The sequence below is a fragment of the Scyliorhinus canicula genome, chromosome 13 (genome assembly GCF_902713615.1).
Source record: "Scyliorhinus canicula chromosome 13, sScyCan1.1, whole genome shotgun sequence".
Taxonomy (NCBI): domain Eukaryota; kingdom Metazoa; phylum Chordata; class Chondrichthyes; order Carcharhiniformes; family Scyliorhinidae; genus Scyliorhinus; species Scyliorhinus canicula.
The window spans coordinates 124,784,071-124,806,201 of NC_052158.1; the positions used below are offsets into that span (position 1 = coordinate 124,784,071).

The 22,131-nt window shown below is 47.3% G+C and overlaps 1 protein-coding gene across 5 annotated transcripts in view; it reads left to right on the forward strand.

Annotated features, from left to right (window-relative positions):
• Positions 1 to 22,131, forward strand: part of eif4e2 (eukaryotic translation initiation factor 4E family member 2) — a 69,224-nt gene that overhangs the window by 18,763 nt on the left and 28,330 nt on the right. For all 5 annotated transcript variants that reach the window (XR_005462830.1, XM_038815881.1, XM_038815882.1 and 2 more), the window contains 2 exons: positions 3,458 to 3,610; positions 14,284 to 14,420. Coding sequence is in view for 4 of the 5 variants with exons in the window: in XM_038815881.1 (XP_038671809.1) it covers positions 3,458 to 3,610; positions 14,284 to 14,420 (290 nt within the window). In the remaining variant the exon portion in view is untranslated. The remainder of the gene's footprint in view (positions 1 to 3,457; positions 3,611 to 14,283; positions 14,421 to 22,131) is intronic.

Consider the following 22,131-nt stretch of genomic DNA (forward strand, 5'->3'; position numbering starts at 1 on the left):
TGTTTTGCATTGTCCATTTTCCCTATAGGCTCTGCGAGTGTCCATTTTATATACTGAAAGTGGCCATCCCAGATGGCTACACCCACGAAAGCGCTGCAAATAGTGGCCACCCGCAGGAGCTCCTCTCGATTTGGCCCACCCGCTCGCAAACGCCACTGGAAGTCCCCAGCTTGCATTTAATGATGCAATTTCAGCTCCCTAATAGTCGGCTAACTTCACTGGGCAACCAGTGCTCCTGGATTTCACTAAGCTCCAATCTCCCTAGCCATGCCCAGCAATAGATGGATCCCAGTGCTGTTTTTGAGCCCCAACCCTTTCCAGCACACAGCCAGTGATCACTTGCCAGATTCTCAGCTCCCCAGGGCTTCTGCTTTCTAATTGCACAGAGCTGTCAAGTGGCTCATGGGACCTCTTCTGACCCCCAGAACCAACTAAGAGCAAACACTTCAGCATCTTTGCAGTATGGTCTTTTTTCTTGCTACAGAAATTGCACTCCTCCTGCAAAGACACAAATAAATTGAAACCCTTGAACATTCTTCAGCTCCATCCAACATGATGACATTGCCTCCCAGGGCTCACTGAATACTTTTAAATTGATTGTAGTATTAACTCATGAAGCAAAACAACTCTTTGGGCTACTTTTCGTCTCCAATTATCAGCTACTTAAGCCTACCTACTGTTTTATGATCTTGCCTTTCTAGCTGTTAAACCCTTGAGACGATATGGCCCCAACCTTTGCGTGTAATAGTCTTCAAACTGCTTTATTTTCATTTATCCCATTTTCCACGCTAAACCGTAATCTTCCCAGAATTAAAAATTACCGTGACAATATTACGAACCATGAACTAGGAGCAGGATTCTCTGAAGGAGTGCCGGTTGGGACAATTGCCGGCCGCGCCATTATATCTCGCGACGCTGATCCGACGCCATCCCGCCATTCTCCCACCAGCGAGAAAGGCCCCGTCGAGTTCGGCGCCACGCCAACGGGAGAATCGCCGGAGACACTCACAGCGGGGATTCTCCGGTACCCCTGCTATTCAGCGGCCCGGTTGGGCCGAAGTCCCGTTCACACCTGGTAAATAAAATCGTCAGCCAGTCGTGCTGGCTGACAATGAGGAGCGAGGATGTGAGCGGCCCCTGTCCCGGAGTTTCTGCAGACACGGGGGTGGGGGAAGGCTTCTCCGAGAACGCTGCCGGCAATCACCGGGGGGAGGGGGGCTTCAGACATGCCTGGGGGGCGGGGGGTAGGGAAGGATGCCTTCGTGGAAGGCTTAAGACATGCCCGGGGGGGACGCCTATCCGCGGGTGCCATATGTCAGCTGCCCTGCCAGGACGGTGACGAGGACACGTCTGCAAGGTGTCGTCTCGCTGATGGACAGAGGCGACTGGCGCACCGGTGAGGAGGACGGTGTGAACTGACCGGTGGACGCAGACAGTGACCAGGGGAACATTGACCACCAGATCGTCGGGAATGCACAGGATGCGCACTGATATTGATGCGGGGAGGAGGGGGGGGGAGGGAGGAGAGAGCCAGTGCTGGTGGTGCCAGGGTGCCACAGGCGCCCAGCAAGGCCTAGGGTTTACTGTGACCGGATGTCCTTCGAGGCCCTACCGGACAGGCATGTGGGAGGCGACTGCGGTTCAGCAGGGAGACGGTCGCCACCTTGTGGCGCACCACGTGGAACGGAGGAGGACACGCTATCCGTCAAGGTGACAGTGGCTCTAAACTTTTATGCAGCCGGTTCTTTCCAGGCGCCGAGCGTGGACCTATCTGCGATCACACAGGCATCGGTCTACAGGTGCATCCGGACTGTGACTGACACCTTGTACGCCATCGCTGACAGGTACATTCAATTTGTCGTGGACCGCACACAGCAGGAAGCACGGACATGTGGATTCGCCAACGTGGCCGGGATACCGATGGTCCAGGGTGTCATCGATGGAGTGCACATCCCCATGCGCCCGCCTGCAGAAAACAGGGAAGTGTTCATGAACAGGAAGGGCACATACTCGATGAACATTCGGGTGGTCTGCAACCCCCACATGAGGATCATGCACGTGTACAAAGTACCCCGGGAGTGTGCATGACGCCTACATTCTGGCACAGACGTTCATCCCTGCAATGTTCAAGGGACGCCCCCCCCCGGGCTGAGGGGCTGGTTGCTGTGCGACAGGGGTTATCCGTTGAGGTCATGGCTGAGGACGCCAATACGGAGGCCCCAGACTAACACGGAGACCCTATACAACGAGACCCATTCAGCAACCAGGGGTGTGGTGGAGCGGTGCTTCGGACTGCTGAAGATGCGATTCAGGTGCCTGGACCGCTCTGGAGGGGCCCTGCAGTACCGCCCCGACAGGGTTGGTCGCATAGTTGTGGACTGCTGAGCGCTGCACAACATAGCCATGCAGAGGAACAATGTACCCGATGTATGGAGTGGGCAGAGTGTGAGGGGGAGGGGTAAAGCATCACAATTAGGTGGTTATCAAGGCGTGCAGATATAGGCTACATTAATGCTGGGTGAGGGGACAGTTGGAGCCACGCCATGGCATCTCTCAAGGGGGTCGCGCTGCTCATGTCGGTCGTGTACAACATTGTGCTCCCTGAGCCCCCTCCTGCATGTACGGGTCGGGGGGGGGGGGGGGGGGGGGTTGCTGCGAGACATGGTGGAGGGGTGGGGGTTGGGTGTGACCCGGGGCACCCTCGTGGCACTTACCCTGGCAGCCCTCGTGAAGTCGTGGAGCTTCTTCTACACTGCTCCCCGGAGCAGGGGGTGCGCCCCACAGCACTGACCGTGGTGCCAATCTTACGCCAGCCGCGCCTCACAGTGCTTGACGGTTAGCGATGCCCACGTCTTGGGCAGAGGATGGCCCTGCGTTCTTCCACCTCATCCAGCAGGGTGTCCAGGTCCGTGTCGCGGAACCTCAGAGCGGCTCATCGGGGCTCAGTCATCGTGCCGTCTTGGGTCCTGTCCTTTAAATGACGGTGCGCGGCGTCAGTCGGGCGTCGCGCGATGACGACGCTGCTTTTGCGCCACGACCCTCTAGTTCCCCGCGGCCCCACGGCTAGCCCATTTTCGGGCCCTGAATCGCTCGTGACCGCGGCCATTCATGACGGCGTGGGGACTCTGCCGCATTATCGGAGAATCCCACCCAAGGTCTTTATAAAAGTGAAGTTAGGACAAAGTTGGGTGATAATTGAAACAATGGAAAAGGGCATTGTTGGTTTGAGTATGATGTGAGAAAGGTTGAGGAACCAATGAGGACATGGTTGAAATGTTACTCAATTCATTGCAATTAATCTCCTGCCACATGACTGTTTAGACTATTGAAGTCACAAGGTAGCCAACTGTTTACTTGCATCCCTTCCCAGTTAGCAGATTTTGTGGAAGAGAGATAAAATAAATGCATGAACATTAAATTAACCTTTGATTAAGTTTTTTTCCCTGATCTTTTCCAGGATGAAGCTAATAAGAATGGTGGAAAATGGATTATCCGTTTGCGGAAAGGATTAGCATCACGTTGCTGGGAGAATCTGATTTTGGCAATGCTGGGTGAGCAGTTCATGGTTGGAGAGGAGATATGCGGAGCTGTTGTTTCAGTTCGTTTTCAGGTATACCATCCACTTCAATTTTGTGGAGAAAATTATTTGCTTGTATGAACAGTAGCAGAATTTTAATCAGAGTAGTTATTGTCAGTTTTTTAAAAATGCAGTTGTTTACACTAAAAAGTGCTTGTGCTCCAAGAAAGGTTTATAAAAATTTGTAGTGAAAAAGAATTGTGTTTGATAAATGTTGATGTGTAGTACTCAGTGGGGGCAGGCAGGATATTGTGACTGAGGGTCAAAAGCAATTGAATATTGTACCTAATCTCATTTACTGACTAATCACTAAAGTGAGTGAACATTTGTTTGGTCAATTTAATTGGTCCCTTTTTGAGTGCTAAAGTGCAAAAATGGAACTTGTTTAACCAGTTGACCCTCACATCAAAAGCAAAGCTAATTCCATCAAAATATATTGCAAAGTTGAGATGTTCAGCCTGTGCTTTACTTTCCATCACGTTAATTAACCATATAATTCTAACTCCATGTTGTTGCAATGAAAAACAAGTTATTTTTGGCTATCGTCCTAGAAACCCTGATTTAATAAAATCCAGAAATTTTGGACACTTTTATTTGGATTTACCACTGGGGTACTAAACATGAGAATCCAGTTTACTTGGCAATATGTTCTAGAAACTTTCTATGAATCTATTATTAAAATTCATTGTATCTTTAATTATACCCGTTGTGACAAATATCTAATTATTGGTTCATGTTAATATTTTAGAGATAATGTTTTATTCTGGGAGTATTGTTGTGAAGGTAACTAAAACACTGGGCTTTAGAAAATGCCAGTACACCTAAGAGAAAGAGTAGTGTAAAAGATTGCCTATTTTTGCTTAAGAGTCAGACTAGAAGAGATGGATCCATAAAACAGCACGTGGGCCCACTTTGCTGGAGGGTTGGAGAAAGGGAGACTGATGTCTACTCTGCTTGTAAAGAATTATAGTCCAGGGAAATGTAATGTTGAGGGAGTTAAAGCTAAATTTGTTTAAAACCATTTGGTTAACCCTGGAAAATTGCATGTCGTGGAGATGGGTGGAGCTTAAGACGGTTCTCTGGTTTAAATTTATCTGTGAATTTGCGGGGAGAGGGTGTTAGTTGCAGCTTGGATTTCCATAGGCTTTTGAAAGAAGGCTCCAAGCAGTTAGGGCTCAGTGACATCTTGGGGAGCTGAGCAGGAAGGTCACTGGTTCCGTGCAAGCCAGCTTGGGCTCAGAGAAACTCTGGAAGTCATTAATAGCTCCAGGTAGCCAGGGGACTGGAGTTCGAAGAAACCTGGGGTGATGCCAGCTTAGTGAAGCTCGTGGTTTGCAAAAGAGTTAGAATTGTGCTGGTAATTAAAAACGGGGATGCAGCTTTGTGAATCCTGTGGAATACAGTCACTGGAGAATGGATTGAACAATCAAGAGGTGAGCAATCATTGAGGCAGCCTGAGTAGGAGTGGCCTTTGAGGACATTCAGAAGCAAAATCTTCAAAAGGATTGAATTAAAATCCCTCGTAAAGGTGACAGAGATTTAATGGGATTTTGAGACTTATCGTGGCCACTATTGTTTAGGTAGGTTGCTGAAAAGTCATTGCTGAAAAATATTTACCTCATGTTGGTTCTAAGGTAGATATTGTAAATGGTTTTACTTTTCTGGCTCTGTATAGTAACATTTATTTTCGTTTAAAACGTTTTTGTTTGCACTGAGTGCTGAATTTGGGTGCATTTGAGTGCTACAGTGAGAGTTTGGTGACTGAGGGAGTTAGGTGTGGAGGGAGCATGATGCTTTTTTCATTTAATTTCCTCAATGAGCGAGAAGGGAACCCGGAGTTTACAGAGACTGTAGCTGACTGGGAGCAGAGTCGGAGGGCGGAGGTCCAGTTGGTCCACAAGGCAGCTGCATTCTGTACGATCAGAAGGGATGGAAGCTAGGGCAGTTGCATTCTCCTCCTGTAGGATGTGGGTGGTGAGGGATACCACCGGTGTCCCTGCTGACTACATCTGCAGGAAGTGCACCCAACTCCAGCTCCTCAGAGACCGTGTTAGGGAGCTGGAGCTGGATGAACTTCGGATCATCCGGGAGGCAGAGGGGGTAATAGAGAAGAGTTACAGGGAGGTAGCCACACCCAAGGTACAGGACAAGAGTAGCTGGGTTACAGTCAGGGGAAAGAAAACGAACGGGCAGGCAGTGTAGGGATCCCTCGTGGCCGTTCCCCTTCAAAACAAGTATACTGTTTTGGATGCTGTTGGGGGGGATGACCTACCGAGGAAAGGCCCTAGCGGCCAGGTCTCTGGCACTGAGTCTGGCTCGGGCTCAGAAGGGAAGGGGGGAGAATAGAAAAGCAATCGTGATAGGCGACTCAATGGTTAGGGGAATGGATAGGAGATTTTATGGTCTTGAGCGAGACTCCCGGAAGGTATTATGCGTCCCGGGCGCCAGGGCCAGGGATGTCTCAGATCGTGCCTTCAGGATCCTTAAGGGGGAGGGTGAGCAGCCAGAAGTCGTGGTGCACTTTGGTACCAACGACGAAGGTAGGAAAAGGGGTGTGGATGTAATAAACAAGTTTAGGGAGTTAGGCTGGAAGTTGTTAATTAGTTAATTGGATTAGGCCAGTTTTCAGAGGCCAGAGGCTAGGAATAGGGAGAGAGTGCAGTTGAACACGTGGCTGCAGGAATGGTGTAGGAGGGAGGGCTTCAGGTATTTGGATAATTGGAGTGCATTCTGGGGGAGGTGGGACCTGTAGAAGCAGGGCGGGTTGCATCTGAACCAGAGGGTCACCAATATTCTGGGAGGGAGGTTTTCTAATACTAATTTGGCAGGAGAAATGGAACCGGACTTGTAGTCCAGCAACTAAGGTAGCCGATGTTCAGGATGTCGAAGCGTGTAGTGACGCAGTGGGGAAGGTAACACTGACAAAGGAGATTACTTGCAGGCACGGAGATGGGTTGAAGTGTGTATACTTCAACGCAAGAAGCATCCAGGAATAAGGTGGGTGAACTTAAGGCATGGATCGGTACTTGGGACTACGATGTGGTGGCCATCACGGAAACTTGGATAGAAGAGGGGCAGAAATGGTTGTTGGAGGTTCTTGGTTATAGATGTTTCAATAAGATTAGGAAGGGTGGTAAAAGAGGTGGGGGGTGGCATTGTTAATTACAGATAGTATAACAGCTGCAGAAAGGCAGTTAGAGGAGGATCTGCCTACTGAGGTAGTATGGGTTGAAGTCAGAAATAGGAAAGGAGCAGTCACCTTGTTGGGAGTTTTCTATAGGCCCCCCCAATAGCAGCAGAGATGTGGAGGAACAGATTGGGAAACAGATTTTGGAAAGGTGCAGAAGTCACAGGGTAGTAGTCATGGGTGACTTCAACTTCCCAAACATTGAGTGGAAACTCTTTCGATCAAATAGTTTGGATGGGGTGGTGTTTGTGCAGCTTTTCTAACACCGTATGTAGATTGTCCGACCAGAGGGGAGGCCATATTGGATTTGGTACTTGGTAATGAACCAGGGCAAGTGATAGATTTTAGTGGGGGAGCAATTTGGAGATAGTGACCACAATTCTGTGACTTTCACTTTAGTAATGGAGAGGGATAGGTGCGTGCAACAGGGCAAGATTTACAATTGGGGGAAGGGTAAATACGATGCTGTCAGACAAGAACTGAAGTGCATAAGTTGAGAACATAGGCTGTCAGGGAAGGAAACAATTGAAATGTGGAACTTGTTCAAGGAACAGATACTATGTGTCCTTGATATGTATGTTCCTGTCAGGCAGGGAAGAGATGGTCGAGTGAGGGAACTATGGTCAACGAGAGGTTGAATGTCTTGTTGAGAGGAAGGAGGATACTTATGTAAGGCTGAGGAAACAAGGTTCAGACAGGGCGCTGGAGGGATATAAGATAGCCAGGAGGGAACTGAAGAAAGGGATTAGGAGAGCTAAAAGAGGGCATGAAAAATCTTTGATGGGTAGAATCAAGGAAAACCCCAAAGCCTTTTACACATATGTCAGAAATATGAGAATGACTCGAGCGAGGGTGGGTCCGATCAAGGACAGTAGCGGGAGATTGTGTATTGAGTTTGAAGAGATAGGAGAGGTCTTGAACGAGTACTTTTCTTTAGTATTTACGAATGAGAGGGGCCATATTGTTGGAGCGGACAGTGTGAAACAGACTGGTAAGCTCGAGGAGATACATGTTCGGAAGGAAGATGTGTTAGGCATTTTGAAAAACTTGAGGATAGACAAGTCCCCCGGGCCTGACGGGATATATCCAAGGATTCTATGGGAAGCAAGAGATGAAATTGCAGAGCCGTTGGGAATGATCTTTTCGTTCTCACTGTCAACAGGGGTGATACCAGGGGATTGGAGAGTGGTGAATGTCGTGCCCCTGCTCAAAAAAGGGAATAGGGATAACCCTGGGAATTACAGGCCAGTTAGTCTTTCTTCGGTGTAGGCAAAGTAATGGAAAGGGTACTGAGGGATAGGATTTCTGAGCATCTGGAAAGACACAGCTTGATTAGGGATAGTCAGCACGGATTTGTGAGGGCTCGGTGTTGCCTCACAGGTCTTATTGAATTCTTTGAGGAGGTGACCAAGCACGTGGATGAAGGTAAAGCAGTGGATATGGTGTACATGGATTTTAGTAAGGCATTTGATGAGATTCCCCATGGTAGGCTTATGCAGAAAGTAAGTAGGCATGGTATAGTGGGAAATTTGGCCAGTTGGATAACGAATTGGTGGCTAACCGATAGAAATCAGAGAGTGGTGGTGGATGGCAAATATTCAGCCTGGAGTCCAATTACCAGTGGGGTACCGCAGGGATCAGTTCTGGGTCCTCTGCTGTTTGTGATTTTCATTAATGACTTGGATGAGGGAGTTGAAGGGTGGGTCAATAAATTTGCAGACGATACGAAGATTGATGGAGTTGTGGACAGTGAGGGCTGTTGTCGGCTGCAAAGAGACATAGATATGATGCAGAGTGGGCTGAGAAGTGGCAGATGGAGTTCAACCCTGAAAAGTGTGAGGTTGTCCATTTTGGAAGGACAAATATGAATGCGGAATACAGGGTTAACGGTACGGTTCTTGGCAATGTGGAGGAGCAGAGAGATCGTGGGGTCTATGTTCATTAACAACTTGGTATCCAGTTGTTTATGTAAATTGGAACATGTAAGTACAATATATTGAATTTGCTATGCATGCAATGCATTTCTTGGCTGGAATTTAATGTGACTGGGTTGGAAGTGAAAACGGGTGGCGAAGGCCCTCCAGCTCCAACCTCCAATACCTCTGTGGCCTCGCCATTCCTTAACTCTGCAATCCTGCGCTGACTGGTTAATTTGTGGTTGGGAGGTGTGTTGCTGAAAATTCATCTCGCTGCTGTCCAGTGTTGAATGAGTAAATATTTCCTCCAGCTAAGTAATGTGAATATTAAAACTATTGCCTTTGGTCCATTCCACAAATTCTGTACAGTAATCATCAACTCCATCCAGCTAAATGGAACTAGACTGTTTTCACCTTTGCTGTTCTATTTTACCCGGAGATGAAATACCAACGCCATACCAGCTTCATCACTAAGCAAACGATCTTCACCCTGTAATATTATCCTTTCTACACTTCCTTCAGCTCACCTGCTGCTGACTTTGTTATGTTTGGATTTGGCAATTATCCAAAGCAGAGTCATATCGAGAGAGTGGAGCAGAGGCTGGAGGTGCAGGGCCTAGCACTCCAGAAGATGGAGGGGTTGATGGGGGAGCATGAGGAACTGTTGGCCTCACTGGATGCGGAGATGTTGCTTGTGGCGGATAGCTGTTAGATGTTGAGGGAGAAGCTGGAGGTCCTCGAGAATCACCTCAGTAGGCAGAATTGCCGGATCATGAGGATGCTTCAGGGGGTTCGAAGGAGTGCAGGCCACTAAATATGTGGCAAATATGCTGGAAAAGCTGATGGGGGAGGGGGTCTTTGACGTACCCCCGAGGTGGATTGGGCACTCAGGGAACTGAGGAGAGGCCGAAGGTGGTGGAGCCGCTGAGGGCAATGGTGGTGAGGCTGCATTGTTTGGAGAAAATCATGAGATGGGCGAGGCAGACAAAGAAGTGCACCTGAGAGGAGAGCGAGCTGAGAATATACCAGGACCTGGATGTGGAGTTGGCCAAGCGGCTGGCTGGCTACAACCGGATCAAGGCTGCCCTCTGGAAGGAGGGGTGAGGTTGAGGAGCTGAATCCTGCTCGTCTATGGGTCAGTCATCAGAATTGGGAGTTTTGATAAGCCGGAGAAGGCGAGTGAGTTTGAGAGACCATGGACTGGGAGGAGTATGAGGACATTGAACTGTGGAGATGGTAAATGTGGGGAATATGGGTTCACAGGATGGGTGGATTTGTGAATTTGATGAGAATTAGAGCGGAGAGGGTGTGTGTGTTTTCATTTATGTTTGGGTTTAAGTGTGTGGGGGGTGAAGGGTGGATTTGGAGAATAGGGGTAGACGGAGGCCCCAGGCCAGCTGCCAGCTGATTGGCTAGTTAATGGGAGTGTTGGGGGGATAGGTTGATTTTTTTGTTTGGTTATGGGGTGTGCGACAGGGGTGGGGATAAATGCTGACAGGAATGCTCGTGTGGGTCAGTTTGTTAAGGACGAATGGCAGCAGACATCTTGGGCCTGGAGGTGAGCAGGGCATGGACCTGGGGGAGCTGGGTCAAGAATGGATATGGCTGACCGACAAGAAATGGAGGCAGAGAACCCCCCAACCCGGTTGATCATGTGGTATGAGCAAGGGCTGAACGGGCAGGTTAAATGGTCGCATATTTTTGCACATTTAGAGTTTGAAAGTGGACATTGTGTTTCTTCAGGAGACGCACCTGAAGCTGGGGGATCCGATGAGGCTGAGGAAGGGGTGGGTGGGGTAGATGTTCCACTTTGGGTTGGGTCAACAAGAGGGTGGCCTTTGAAGTCATCAGTATCGCACCTGACCCTTGGGGCAGGTGCATGATGGTTAGCGGGAAGTTTGAGGGGACGCCTGTGGTGCTGGCTAATGTTTATGCCCCAAACTAGGATAATGTGGTATTTTTGAGACAGGTGTTAGGGAAGACTCTGGACCTGAACACGAATCGGCTCATTATTTTGGGGGGGGGGAGAGAGTTTTTGAAATGGTTCTGAATCCTGGGTTAGACAGGTTGTGCCTTAGGCCCCTGAAGGTTTCGGCTATTGCAAAAGAGTTGATGGGGTTCATGGAACGTGATGGGAGGGGTGAACCCATGGCAGTTTGGGAGATCAAGGGTTCAGGAGTTTTCATACTTTCCACATATGCACCGGATGTACTCCCGGATGGATTTCATTGTACTGGATAAGGCGCTGTTGGGGGGGGTTGGTTAGTCCAGATGGGTTTCCAGCCGAGTTTTAAAAGAAGTTGGATCGGAGCTGAGGTCTCTGCTTGTTGGGATGTTAATTGAGTCAATGGCAAGGGGGGGAACACTCTTTCCGCGCCTCCGCTTCTCCCCACCCCCCTTCTCCCCTAAACGTTGTTGCAGTTGTCCATATCACTCATTTTAAAGAAGGTTAAAGACCCAGAGCAGTGTAGGTAATACCCTACGGTTTCACTGTTAAATGTGGATGCACAGTTGTTGGCAAAGGTGTTGGCGTCGCAGCTAGAGGGTTATGTGCCGGGTGTCAGGAGGGATTAGTGAAGGGGCGAAAGCTATTGGTGAATGTAAACAGGTTGCTCAACGTTATTATGATGCCCTTGGAGGGGCAGGAAGTAGACGTGGTGGGAGAAATGGATGCGGAGAAGGCATTTGACCGGGTTGAGTGGGCATATCTGTTGAAGGTGTTGGGTTAGTTTGGGCAAGGGTTGTGGATTGGGTTCGGCTGTTGGCTAGTGTCCGGATGAATAGGATTAGTTCGGAGTGCTTTGCGCTACACCGGGGACTGGTCCAGGGTGTCCATTCTCACCACTGCTTTTTGCTCTGGCGATAGAGCCATTGGCAATGGCGCCTAGGGAATCAATGGGGTGGAGGGGGATGAGTGGGGAGGCGGAGGGAGGTCAAACACAGGGTCTCTTTGTATGCAGATGACCCGGTGGGAAGTTTGATAGGATCATGTGATCCTGGGGGCCTTTGGTCGTTTCATCTGGATATAGATTGAATATGGGGAAAAGCGAGGTGTTTCCAGTGAATGTCAGGGGGCAGGAGAGGAGTCTGGGAGAGTTGGTGGGGGTGAGTTTCCACTATCTTGGGATACAAGGTGGCGAGGAGTTGCGCCCAGCTGCATAAGTTGAATTTGGGTCGATTAGTGGACAGACTTCAAGAGGTGGGATGTATTATCCTTGCCTTTGACAGGGCGTGCACAGATGGTGAACATGATGGCGCCGTCCAAGTTTCTGTCTGTATTTCAGAATCTCCCCATCTTTGTTCCTAGGAGGGCGGCACGCGGCACAGTGGTTAGCACTGCTGCCTACGATGCTGAGGACCCGGGTTCGAATCCCGGCTCTGGGTCACTGTCTGTGTGGAGTTTGCACATCCTCCCCGTGTCTGCGTGGGATTCGCCCCCGCAACCCAAAGATGTGCAGGTTAGGTGGATTGGCCAAGCTAAATTGCCCCTTAATTGGAAAAAACAATAATTGGGTGCTCTAAAATTTTTATTTAAATTTTAAAAAATTCTTCGTTCCTAAGTCCTCTTTTAGAAAGGTGAATGGGGTGATTTCAAGGTTTGTGTGGGCGGGGAAGACCCCACCGGTGAGGGAGTGTTTCTGGAAAGGGATTGGCGAGGTGGGCAGTGGCTGGCAGTGCCAGCCTATTGAATTACTACTGGGCAGCAAACGTCACAAAGATTGGGAAATGGTGGGGGGGGGAAGTCTGAGGGCGGGTGTGGGCAAGTCTGAGGGCGGGTGTGGGCAGCGTTGTGTAGGGGGATCAGTATGAGAGCACTGTTGGTGCCCCTGCATTCTCGCTGGTCCGGTACTCCGTGAGTCCGGTGAATCCGTGTTGAGGGTTGGAACCAGTGTGGGCAACACTTCGGACTGGAAGGCATGTCGCTGTGTGTGCCGATATGTGACAACCATAGATTTGCGCCGGCAGGGTTGGACGCGAGGTTCCAGGGCTGGTCATAGGTGGGGATAGAGTACTTCAGGGACCTGTTTGTGGGAGGGAAGTTTGCAGGCCTGGAGGTGCTTAAGGAGATGTATTTGTTGCCTCTGGGAAACAGGTTCAGGTACTGCAGGTGAGGGACTTTGTTGCAAAAGAGGTACCATCCTTACAGAGCTGCCACCTCTGGTGCTGCAAGATAAGTTGTTGTCTGAGGATGATACTGGGGAGGAGAGAGTGACGGATATGTGTAGAGAGTTGGTGGGAAGGCAAGGCGCTCCAATGGAGGAGGTAAGACACGTGAGGGGAAGAGTTTGCGGTGGAGTTGGGGTCGGGGTGTGGTGGGAAGTCCAGCGGAGGGTAAATGCTTCCTCGTCGTGTGCGAGGCTAAGCCTCATCCAATTTAAGATGGCGCACAGAGCTCACATGACAGTCTCAAGGATGAGCCAATACTTTTCGGGGGAGAAGGATAGGTACGGGCAGTGTGCTAAATGACCGGTGAACCATGTGCATATGTTTTGGGCATGTCCGAGGGATTTTTGGATGTAATGTACAAAATTCTGGGTGTAGGAGTCCGGAGGTGGTGATATTTGGAGTGTCGGAAGGTCTGGGAGTTCAGGTGAGGAGAGAGGCCGATATCTTGGCCTTTGCCTCCCTGATAGTCCGCAGACGGATTTTGTTGAGTTGGCAGTTGAGTCGAAGCTGGCGAAGGCGAGGGTATCGGTGAGTGATCGGACAGAAATTATGCACCTGGAAAAAGTTTGCCATACATGGAGTGGAAGAGTGGTTCACCCTTGGGTGAAAGACGTTTATTGACTTCTTTAAAGTAAATCAAGGCATCAGCGGGGTGGGGGGGGGGGGGGGATGTTATGGGTGTTTTGTTGTGTTTGGGGAGGAATGAGGGGAAGGGAGAAAAGGATGACGGGAGGGTGTGAGGAGATGGGGAGGGTGATTTAGTTTTGTTACCTGTTGCTGAGGTTTGGGTTTTGTATATATCAAAAATGCCTTCAATAAAAATATTTCTTTATAAAAAATTGTCTCCCTCTCCACAGATGCTGCCTGACCTTTCTAGCACTTAGTTTTTAGTGGCAGTATTCTTCTGACTGGTTTCTAATCTTGCATCTCTGTAAACTTGAGCTCATTCAAAATTCTGCTGCCCATTACCTAATTTTCACTCGGTACCATTCGCCCATTGCTTGTTAAAAGCAAATTACTGCAGATCCTGGAATCTGAAACCGAAGAGAAAATACTGGACAATCTCAGCAGGTTTGGCAGCATCTGTAGGGAGAGAAAAGAGCTAACGTTTCGAGTCCAGATGACCCTTTAAACTGAGATTTTCCAGCATTTTCTTTATGGTCACCCATTGCTTGCGTTCGTTGTCCTACATTTGTTTCCAGTCCAGCACCCCTCAATTTAAAAATGTTCATTCTTGTTTTCAAATAGCTCTGTGACCTCGCCATTCATTCTCTCTCTCTCATAATATCTCCTTTTGTGTTCTGTGTCAAATAATCCTGTGAAGAGCCTTAGAATGTTTTACTATGTTAAAATGCAAATTGCCGCTGTTTTGTGATAAGTAGCAGTGCGTGAGGCTCCAGATTTGATTACACACTTTGATTTCTCTTTATTACTAGGAAGACATTATCTCAATATGGAATAAAACCGCTAGTGACCAAGCTACTACTGCTCGTATAAGAGACACATTACGACGTGTCCTAAACTTACCACCTAATACTATCATGGAATACAAGACTCACACCGACAGTATTAAGTGAGTACAATCAGGAGCTAACAGAATTGCTTAGCCTAAGCTGTTAGTATTGGGTATTGAATTAAAAATATTGAAGTTGAAATCAATATTGCATGGGAAAAGTGAGTATGCAGTCAAAGTCACTGACACCAAAATGGAGATGGTGACATGAAAATAATTGACATTGGTGTTATCATTCTTCTAACATTGACTCCATAATCTCAAATCAGTCTGAACTAATGTGTTTTCTTTCTTGTGTTATGATCCGGTTCAGGTTACTGATCTGAAAGATGCATTGTACTTTATCTGAGGGTATAAGAATTGCTATTCATTTTAATTGCATTCATTTGCACAGAACTTTTAAACTGACATCCGACAGGGAGACTCTCTTGTGAACGAAGATTAGAAGGAAACACCTTTGTGCTAGTGATTTTATTGTTACTACATTACAAATGCAAAATATATATTTGGCTTACATGGAACTTTCAATTAAACTATTTTTTGATGTTATGTTTAAGATACTGCCGCTAGATATATTGTCAAGGACACCTTTCATAGAATCCCTACAGAAGGAGGCCATTTGGCCCATCGAGTCTGCATCGACCCTCTGAAAGAGCACCCTACCAAGGCACAATCCCGCACCTTATCCCCATAACCCCACTTACGGGCAATTTAGCATGACTAATCCACCTAACCTGTACATCTTTGGACTGTGGGAGGAAACCGGAGCACTCGGAGGAAACCCACGCAGACACTGGGAAAATATGCAAACTCCACACAGTCAACCGATATCTGAAAATAACCCGGGTCTCTGGTTCTGTGAGGCAGCAGTGCTACCACTGTGCCACCATGCCGCCTTCTCTTTGCTGATGATTCAGAGTGGACTGATGGGACACTAATTTCCCAGGTTGATTCGTTCTGCTTTTTGTGGACAGGAGATACTCTGGTATTTTTCTATATTGTTGACTGGGTGCCAGTTATATTTGGAACAACTTGGCTAGTGGCTCAGCTAGTTCTGGACAGCATTCCAGTCCTGCAGCTGAGATCTTGTCAGGACCTTTGCTGCAACCAATGACTTCAGCTTTTTGATATCACATGGAATGAATCAGATTGGCTGGAGACTGCCATAAGTGATGCTTGGGACCTTAGGAGGCGGCCAAGATGGATCATTCACTGAGCACTTGTGCCTGAAGATAGTTGCAAATGTTTCAACCTTGCCTTTTGCTCCAATGTGCTTATTTGTGGAGCTACCTCCTCCAGTTAACTTTCTTTCCTCATTCAAGACTTGATGGAGCAGGACTGCAGAACTTTGAGCTATTCCACTGGTTGTGGAATTGCTTTGCTCCATCGCATGCTGCTTCTGCTGTTTAGCATCTGTTGTAGTTTTACTAGGTTCACACCTCGTCTTTAAGGAATGCTGTGTGCTGTTCCTGGCATACTCTTTACTCCTGATTGAACAAGGTTTGATTCACTGACTTGATGATAATGGTCGGGTGAGGAATATGCCGAGCCATGTAGTTACAGATTATGGTTAAATACAATGATGCGGCTGATGGTCTGCAGCGTTTCATGGATGCCCAGTTTTGAATTGCTAGACCTATTCTGAATCTATCCCATTTAGCACATTGGTAATGCCACACAACATAATGAAGGTTTTTTTCTCAGTATGAAGATGGCACTTCCACCTCCATAGGGACTGTGTGGTGGTAACACGCAATACCATCATGGTCAGATGTATTGTTATAAGGAAATTGATCAGGGCACGGTCAAATTGTTTTTTCCTTATTGGTGGTTCTCTCATCATCGACCACAGGCCCAGTCTGGCAGATGTATCCTCCGGAATCAGCCATTTCAGTTAGCAATGATGCTACCTAGCCACACTGAAAACAATTATGTTTAGTAATTAAATAATTGATGTTTCTTAAAACAGTCAAGGAACATGGGTTGAATCCTGCAGAGGAGCATCATGGTTTATTCTGTAAGGATGCTGGCCACAACTTTTGTACCTTTTTGATGGGGAATCTCCTTTACAGGCAGCCTACAACCACAGCTGCAGGCCAGCAGATTGGGCTTGCCTCCAGGCTATTGTGCCACAATTATCTATCTGTGCCTAACATCTATTTACCCTGCCTGGGTTAGAATAAAGCTCTAGATTAATCAATCGACTGTTATCCTGAAGATTTGATTTTTATTCTGGAATTTATCTCCTAGAATCTCTTTGCAGAGCCTCAAATGAGCCTTGTCAAAAAGAAAAAGGAGGCATTTGTCAGGGCTAGAAGGCTGGGAACAGACAAAGCCTGTGTGGAATATAAGGAAAGTAGGAAGGAACTTAAGCAAGGAGTCAGAAGGGGTCACGAAAAGTCATTCACAAATAGGGTTAAGGAAAATCTCAAGGCTTTTTACACGTACATAAAAAGCAAGAGGGTAGCCAGGGAAAGGGTTGACCCACTGAAGGATAGGCAAGGGAATCTATGTGTGGAGCCACAGGAAATGGGCGAGGTACTAATTGCATCAGTATTCACCAAAGAGAAGGAATTGGTGGATGTTGAGTCTGGAGAAGGGTGTGTAGATAGCCTGGGTCACTTTGAGATCCAAAAAGACAAAGTGTTGGGCGTCTTGAAGAATATTAAGGTAGATAAGTCCCTAGGGCCTGATGGGATCTACCCCAGAATACTGAAGGATGCTAGAGAGGAAATTGCTGAGGCCTTGACAAAAATCTTTGGATCCTCACTGTCTTCAGGTGATGTCCCGGAGGACTGGAGAATAGCCAGTGTTGTCCCTTTGTTTAAGAAGGGTAGCAAGGATAATCCAGGGAACTATAGGCCAGTGAGCCTTGCGTCAGTGGTAGGGAAATTACAGGAGATAATTCTTCGAGACAGGATCTACTCACATGTGGAAGCAAATGGACGTATTCGTGAGAGGCAGCATGGTTTTGTGAAGGGGAGGTCGTGTCTCACTAATTTGATAGAGTTTTTTGAAGAGGTCAAAAAGATGATTGCAGGTAGGGCAGCAGATGTTGTCTATATGGACTTCAGTGAGGCCTTTGACAAGGTCCCTCATGGTAGACTGGTACAAAAGGTGAAGTCACACGGGATCGGGGTGAGCTGGCAAAGTGGATACAGAACTGGCTACGTCATAGAAGGCAGAGTAGCAGTGGAAGGGTGCTTTTCTAATTGGAGGGCTGTGACTAATGGTGTTCCACAGGGATCAGTGCTGGGACCTTTGCTGTTCGTAGTATATACGAATGATTTGGAGGAAAATGTAACTGGTCTGATTAGTAAGTTTGCAGACGACACAATGGTTGGTGGAATTGCGGATAGTGATGAGGACTGTCAGAGGATACAGCAGGATTTAGATAGTTTGGAGACTTGGGCATAGAGATGGCAGATGGAATTTAATCCGGACAAATGTGAGGTAATGCATTTTGAAGGTCTAATGCAGGTAGGGAATATACAGTGAATGGTAGAACCCTCGAGTATTGAAAGTCAGAGAGATCTAGGTGTACAGGTCCACAGGTCACTGAAAGGGGCAAAACAGGTGGAGAAGGTAGTCAAGAAGGCATACGGCATGCTTGCCTTCATTGGCTGGAGCATTGAGTATAAGAATTGGCAAGTCATGTTGCAGCTGTATAGAACCTTAGTTAGGCCACACTTGGAGTATAGTGTTCAATTCTGGTCGCCACACTACCAGAAGGATGTGGAGGCATTAGAAAGGGTGCAGAAGAGATTTACCAGGATGTTGCCTGGTATGGAGGAGCTATGAGGAGCGGTTGAATAAACTCGGTTTGTTCTCACTGGAACGACGGAGGTTGAGGGGCGACCTGATAGAGGTCTACAAAATTATGAGGGGCTTAGACAGAGTGGATAGTCAGAGGCTTTTCCCCAGGGTAGAGGGGTCAACTACTAGGGGGCATAGGTTTAAGGTGCGAGGGGCAAGATTGAGAGTAGATGTTTGAGGCAAGCTTTTTACACAGGGTGTAGTGGGTGCCTGGAACTTGCTGCCGGAGGAGGTGGTGGAAGCAGGGACGATAGTGACATTTAAGGGGCATCTTGACAAATACATGAATAGGATGGGAATAGAGGGATACGGACTCAGGAAGTGTAGAAGATTGTAGTTTAATCGGCCAGTATGGTCGGCATGGGCTTGGAGGGCTGAGGGGCCTGTTCCTGTTCTGTACTTTTCTTTGTTCTTTGTTTATTCTTATACTTCTATCTATGCAATGATCCTAAAAGCCATAGCGGCTCCCTCTCTGTGCAGAACCTTTTTCACCTACTCCATGAGGTCCCAGAGGTCCCAATCCCTGACACTTGAGTAACTACATATAGTTTGGGATTCTAGATCTACAAAATACATTATCTACAGAACACATAGCCCCACCACGTTTATCTTGAGGTTTTTATTTTTGTGTGTCAGTTTACTCTCGAGCTGTGCAACATTTTGCTGGAAGAGTGCAGCCACAGTCCAAGCAATTGACAAGATTGATACCTCATGCAATAGTCTCAATAGCTACTCCTTCAGCTGGCATACAATGACTGCAGTGTATGCTATTTACAGAAGGCATTGCAGCAAGTTGCCAAGGCTTTTTTGACAGCACCCCCTAAACTTATAACGGCATGAGGCATCTCTCAAAGTGGGCAGAGGCAAGCAAGTACATTGGAGCATCATTACCCGCATAGTGAATCACCACTCCTTCATTGTCAATGGGCCAAAATTTTAGGATCGTTGCATAGATAGAAGTATAAGAATAAATAAAGAACAAAGAAAAGTACAGCACAGGAACAGGCCCCTCAGCCCTCCAAGCCCGTGCCGACCATACTGCCGACTAAACTACAATCTTCTACACTTCCTGGGTCCGTATCCCTCTATTCCCATCCTATTCATGTATTTGTCAAGATGCCCCTTAAATGTCACTATCGTCTCTGCTTCCACCACCTCCTCCGGCAGCGAGTTCCAGGCACCCACTACACTCTGTGTAAAAAGCTTGCCTCATACATCTACTCTCAATCTTGCCCCTCGCACCTTAAACCTATGCCCCCTAGTAGTTGACGCCTCCACATCCTTCTGACAGCATTTTGGGAGATAAAAATAAAAATGATGGAAAAGCTCAGCAGGTCTGTCAGCATCTGTGAAGAAAAAAACAGAGTTTTAAAAATTGAGTCTGTGTGACCCTCAAGTCTGAAGAAGAATCATGGACTTGAAACATTAACTTTTAAGTGGCGCATGAACAGAGAGCAGCTTCATCCTGAGTGAGAATATTTGGGAAGTTGATGCAGAGGGGAAGAGGTGCTCGTATTTGCTTTCTAACTTTTTCGCCCTTCAGCAAGTAGTCTTGCCCTGTTGCAGGAGAAGAGGCTAGTTGTTTGGTGAGTATTTTAGGTGCTATGAGGCAGAAGTGGGGAAAGAAAACAACTATGGTGTCACAGGAAACTGGTAAGTTGACTGTCCGGTAAGTGCTCAGTGTAAGGGGCAGTGTGTGACAAACTAGTGCCTGGAATAAGAGAAGATTAGGGCGAATATAGTAGTGTAATATAAGTAATCCAAAATAGAACCGAGTGAACACAAGAGAAATAAAGTTAAGACAACTCAGATAGCAAGGTAGCTCAGTCAAGTGGAATGTGTATCCTATATTACGTGTGAAGTTATGGAGTTACGGATGTGTGGTACCCTAGATGACCATATGTGAAGGGGGTGCTGCCAGCTGTAAAAACCGGAGCTAGGGGTTTCCGAGCACGAGCATCAGCTGGCGTCACTATGATGTACCCATGAGGCTCAGAGCTACATGGCTAGCCTGTTCAGAGAGGTGGTCACACTGAATCTTAAGGACCTGGAGACAGTGGGAATGGGTCACCACCAGGCAGTCCAAGAGAACTTGGCAGGTAGTGCAGGTGGCCCCTGGGGTCCCAGTTAGAAATCAGTTTTCCGTTTTGATAGCTGGTTCCTCGGAAGAGTGCAGATTTGTGGCCCCACACTCAGCTGTACAGAAGGGGAGAAAGAACGGAAGAACAATAGTGATAGAAAATTTGTTAATTTGGGGAACAAACAGGCATTTCTGTAGATGTGACTCCAGGATGGTATGTTGCCTCCCTGGTGCCAGGGTCAAGGATGGCACAGAACGGCTGCAGGATATTCTTCTGAGGGAGGGTGAACAACCAGAGTCATGATCTGCATTGGTACCCATGACCTGGGTAGAAAGGGGCATGGGGTCCTGTATTCAGAATTTAGGGAGCTAAATGTAGTAATCTCTGGATTACTCCGAAAGCTATATGAAAGTGAGTACACAAATAAGGGCATAAGGCAGATTGATGCATAGTTGGGAAGATGGTGTAGGAGGGAAAGCTTTAGATTCCTGGAATACTGGGACTGGCTCTGGGGGAGATGGCACCTGTACAAGCTTGACGCGTTGCATCTGAACAGAGCTGGGACTGAGTTCCTTGTGAGATCTTTTGCTATTGCTGTCGGGAAGACTTTAAACTAGCTCCGCAGGCGTGTGGGAACTAAGAGGAAATATTGGAGAGGAATACCAGGGAGCACAAAATACTGGGAGGAACAGAAAGCACTAATATAGTGAATAGTAAGTTAATGGGTGAAGTTGGAGTAATGGAGAAAGAAATGTCTAAATCAGGGTTGCAGAGCATGTGTGTGAATGCACAAAGTATAGTAAATGAAATTGGGGAGTTACAGGCACAGATTGTGTTATGGAAATATAATGTTGTGACGATAACTGAGACCTGGCTCAAGGATGAACAGGACTGGGTGTTAAATATTTCTGGGCACATGGTTTTCAGGAAATGTAGGAAATCAGGAGTGGTGGTGGTATTGGTTAGGAAGAGCATTGCAGTGCTGAAGAAAGATGTCCCAAAGGGTTGAAGAGTAGAATCAATTTGGCTTGAGGTAAAGAACAGAAAGGGTGCAATTAAATTGCTCGGTGCAGTCTATTGACCGCCAACTAGTATGAAGGATGTCGAAGAACAAGTCTGCAGAGAAATTATAGAGTTGCAAACATAAAGAGTAGTTTTAATGGGGGACTTTAATTACCCAAATGTAGTCTGGGCCAGTGGTATTGCAAAGGACAGAGTGGGGCAAAAGTTCCTAGATTGTGTTCAGAAAATTTACTACAAGCAATATGAGTCCAGTCCACATGGAAAAATGGGTGGTCAGCCAGTTCTCAGGTCAAGTTGACCTCGGCTGTTTGTATCTGTGCCTTAGGTTATGTGAAGTCAGTTTAAATTCAATTGTACCAAGAAGACTTGACTAGTTTTCCCATCATGCCATTATTTGCTTCGCACAATACCACCAGAGTACACGAGCAAGGTGGTTATGTTGAAATCATGCACGGCACTAGTTAGACCTCAGCTGGAATATTGTGTACAGTTAGCACCATACTACAGGAAGGATGTGAGCGCATTGGAGAGACAGCAGAAGAACTTTACAGGAATGGTACCAGGGATCAAAAAAAAATCAATTATGAGATGAGATTGGAGATGATGGAACTATTCTCCTTGGAGAGAAGAAGGCTAAGAAATCATGAGGGGGCCGGACATAGATAGAGAGAAACTGTTCTCGCTCATGAGTGAGGGCACAGATTTAAAGTAATTTGCAGAAGAAGTAAATATGATGTGAGAAAATACCTTTTATCACAATTGAGTGGTTCAGGTCCGGAGTGCGCTGCCTAGAAGTGTGGTTGAGACATTTCCAAGCACGATATTCAAGAGAGCATTAAATGATTACTTGA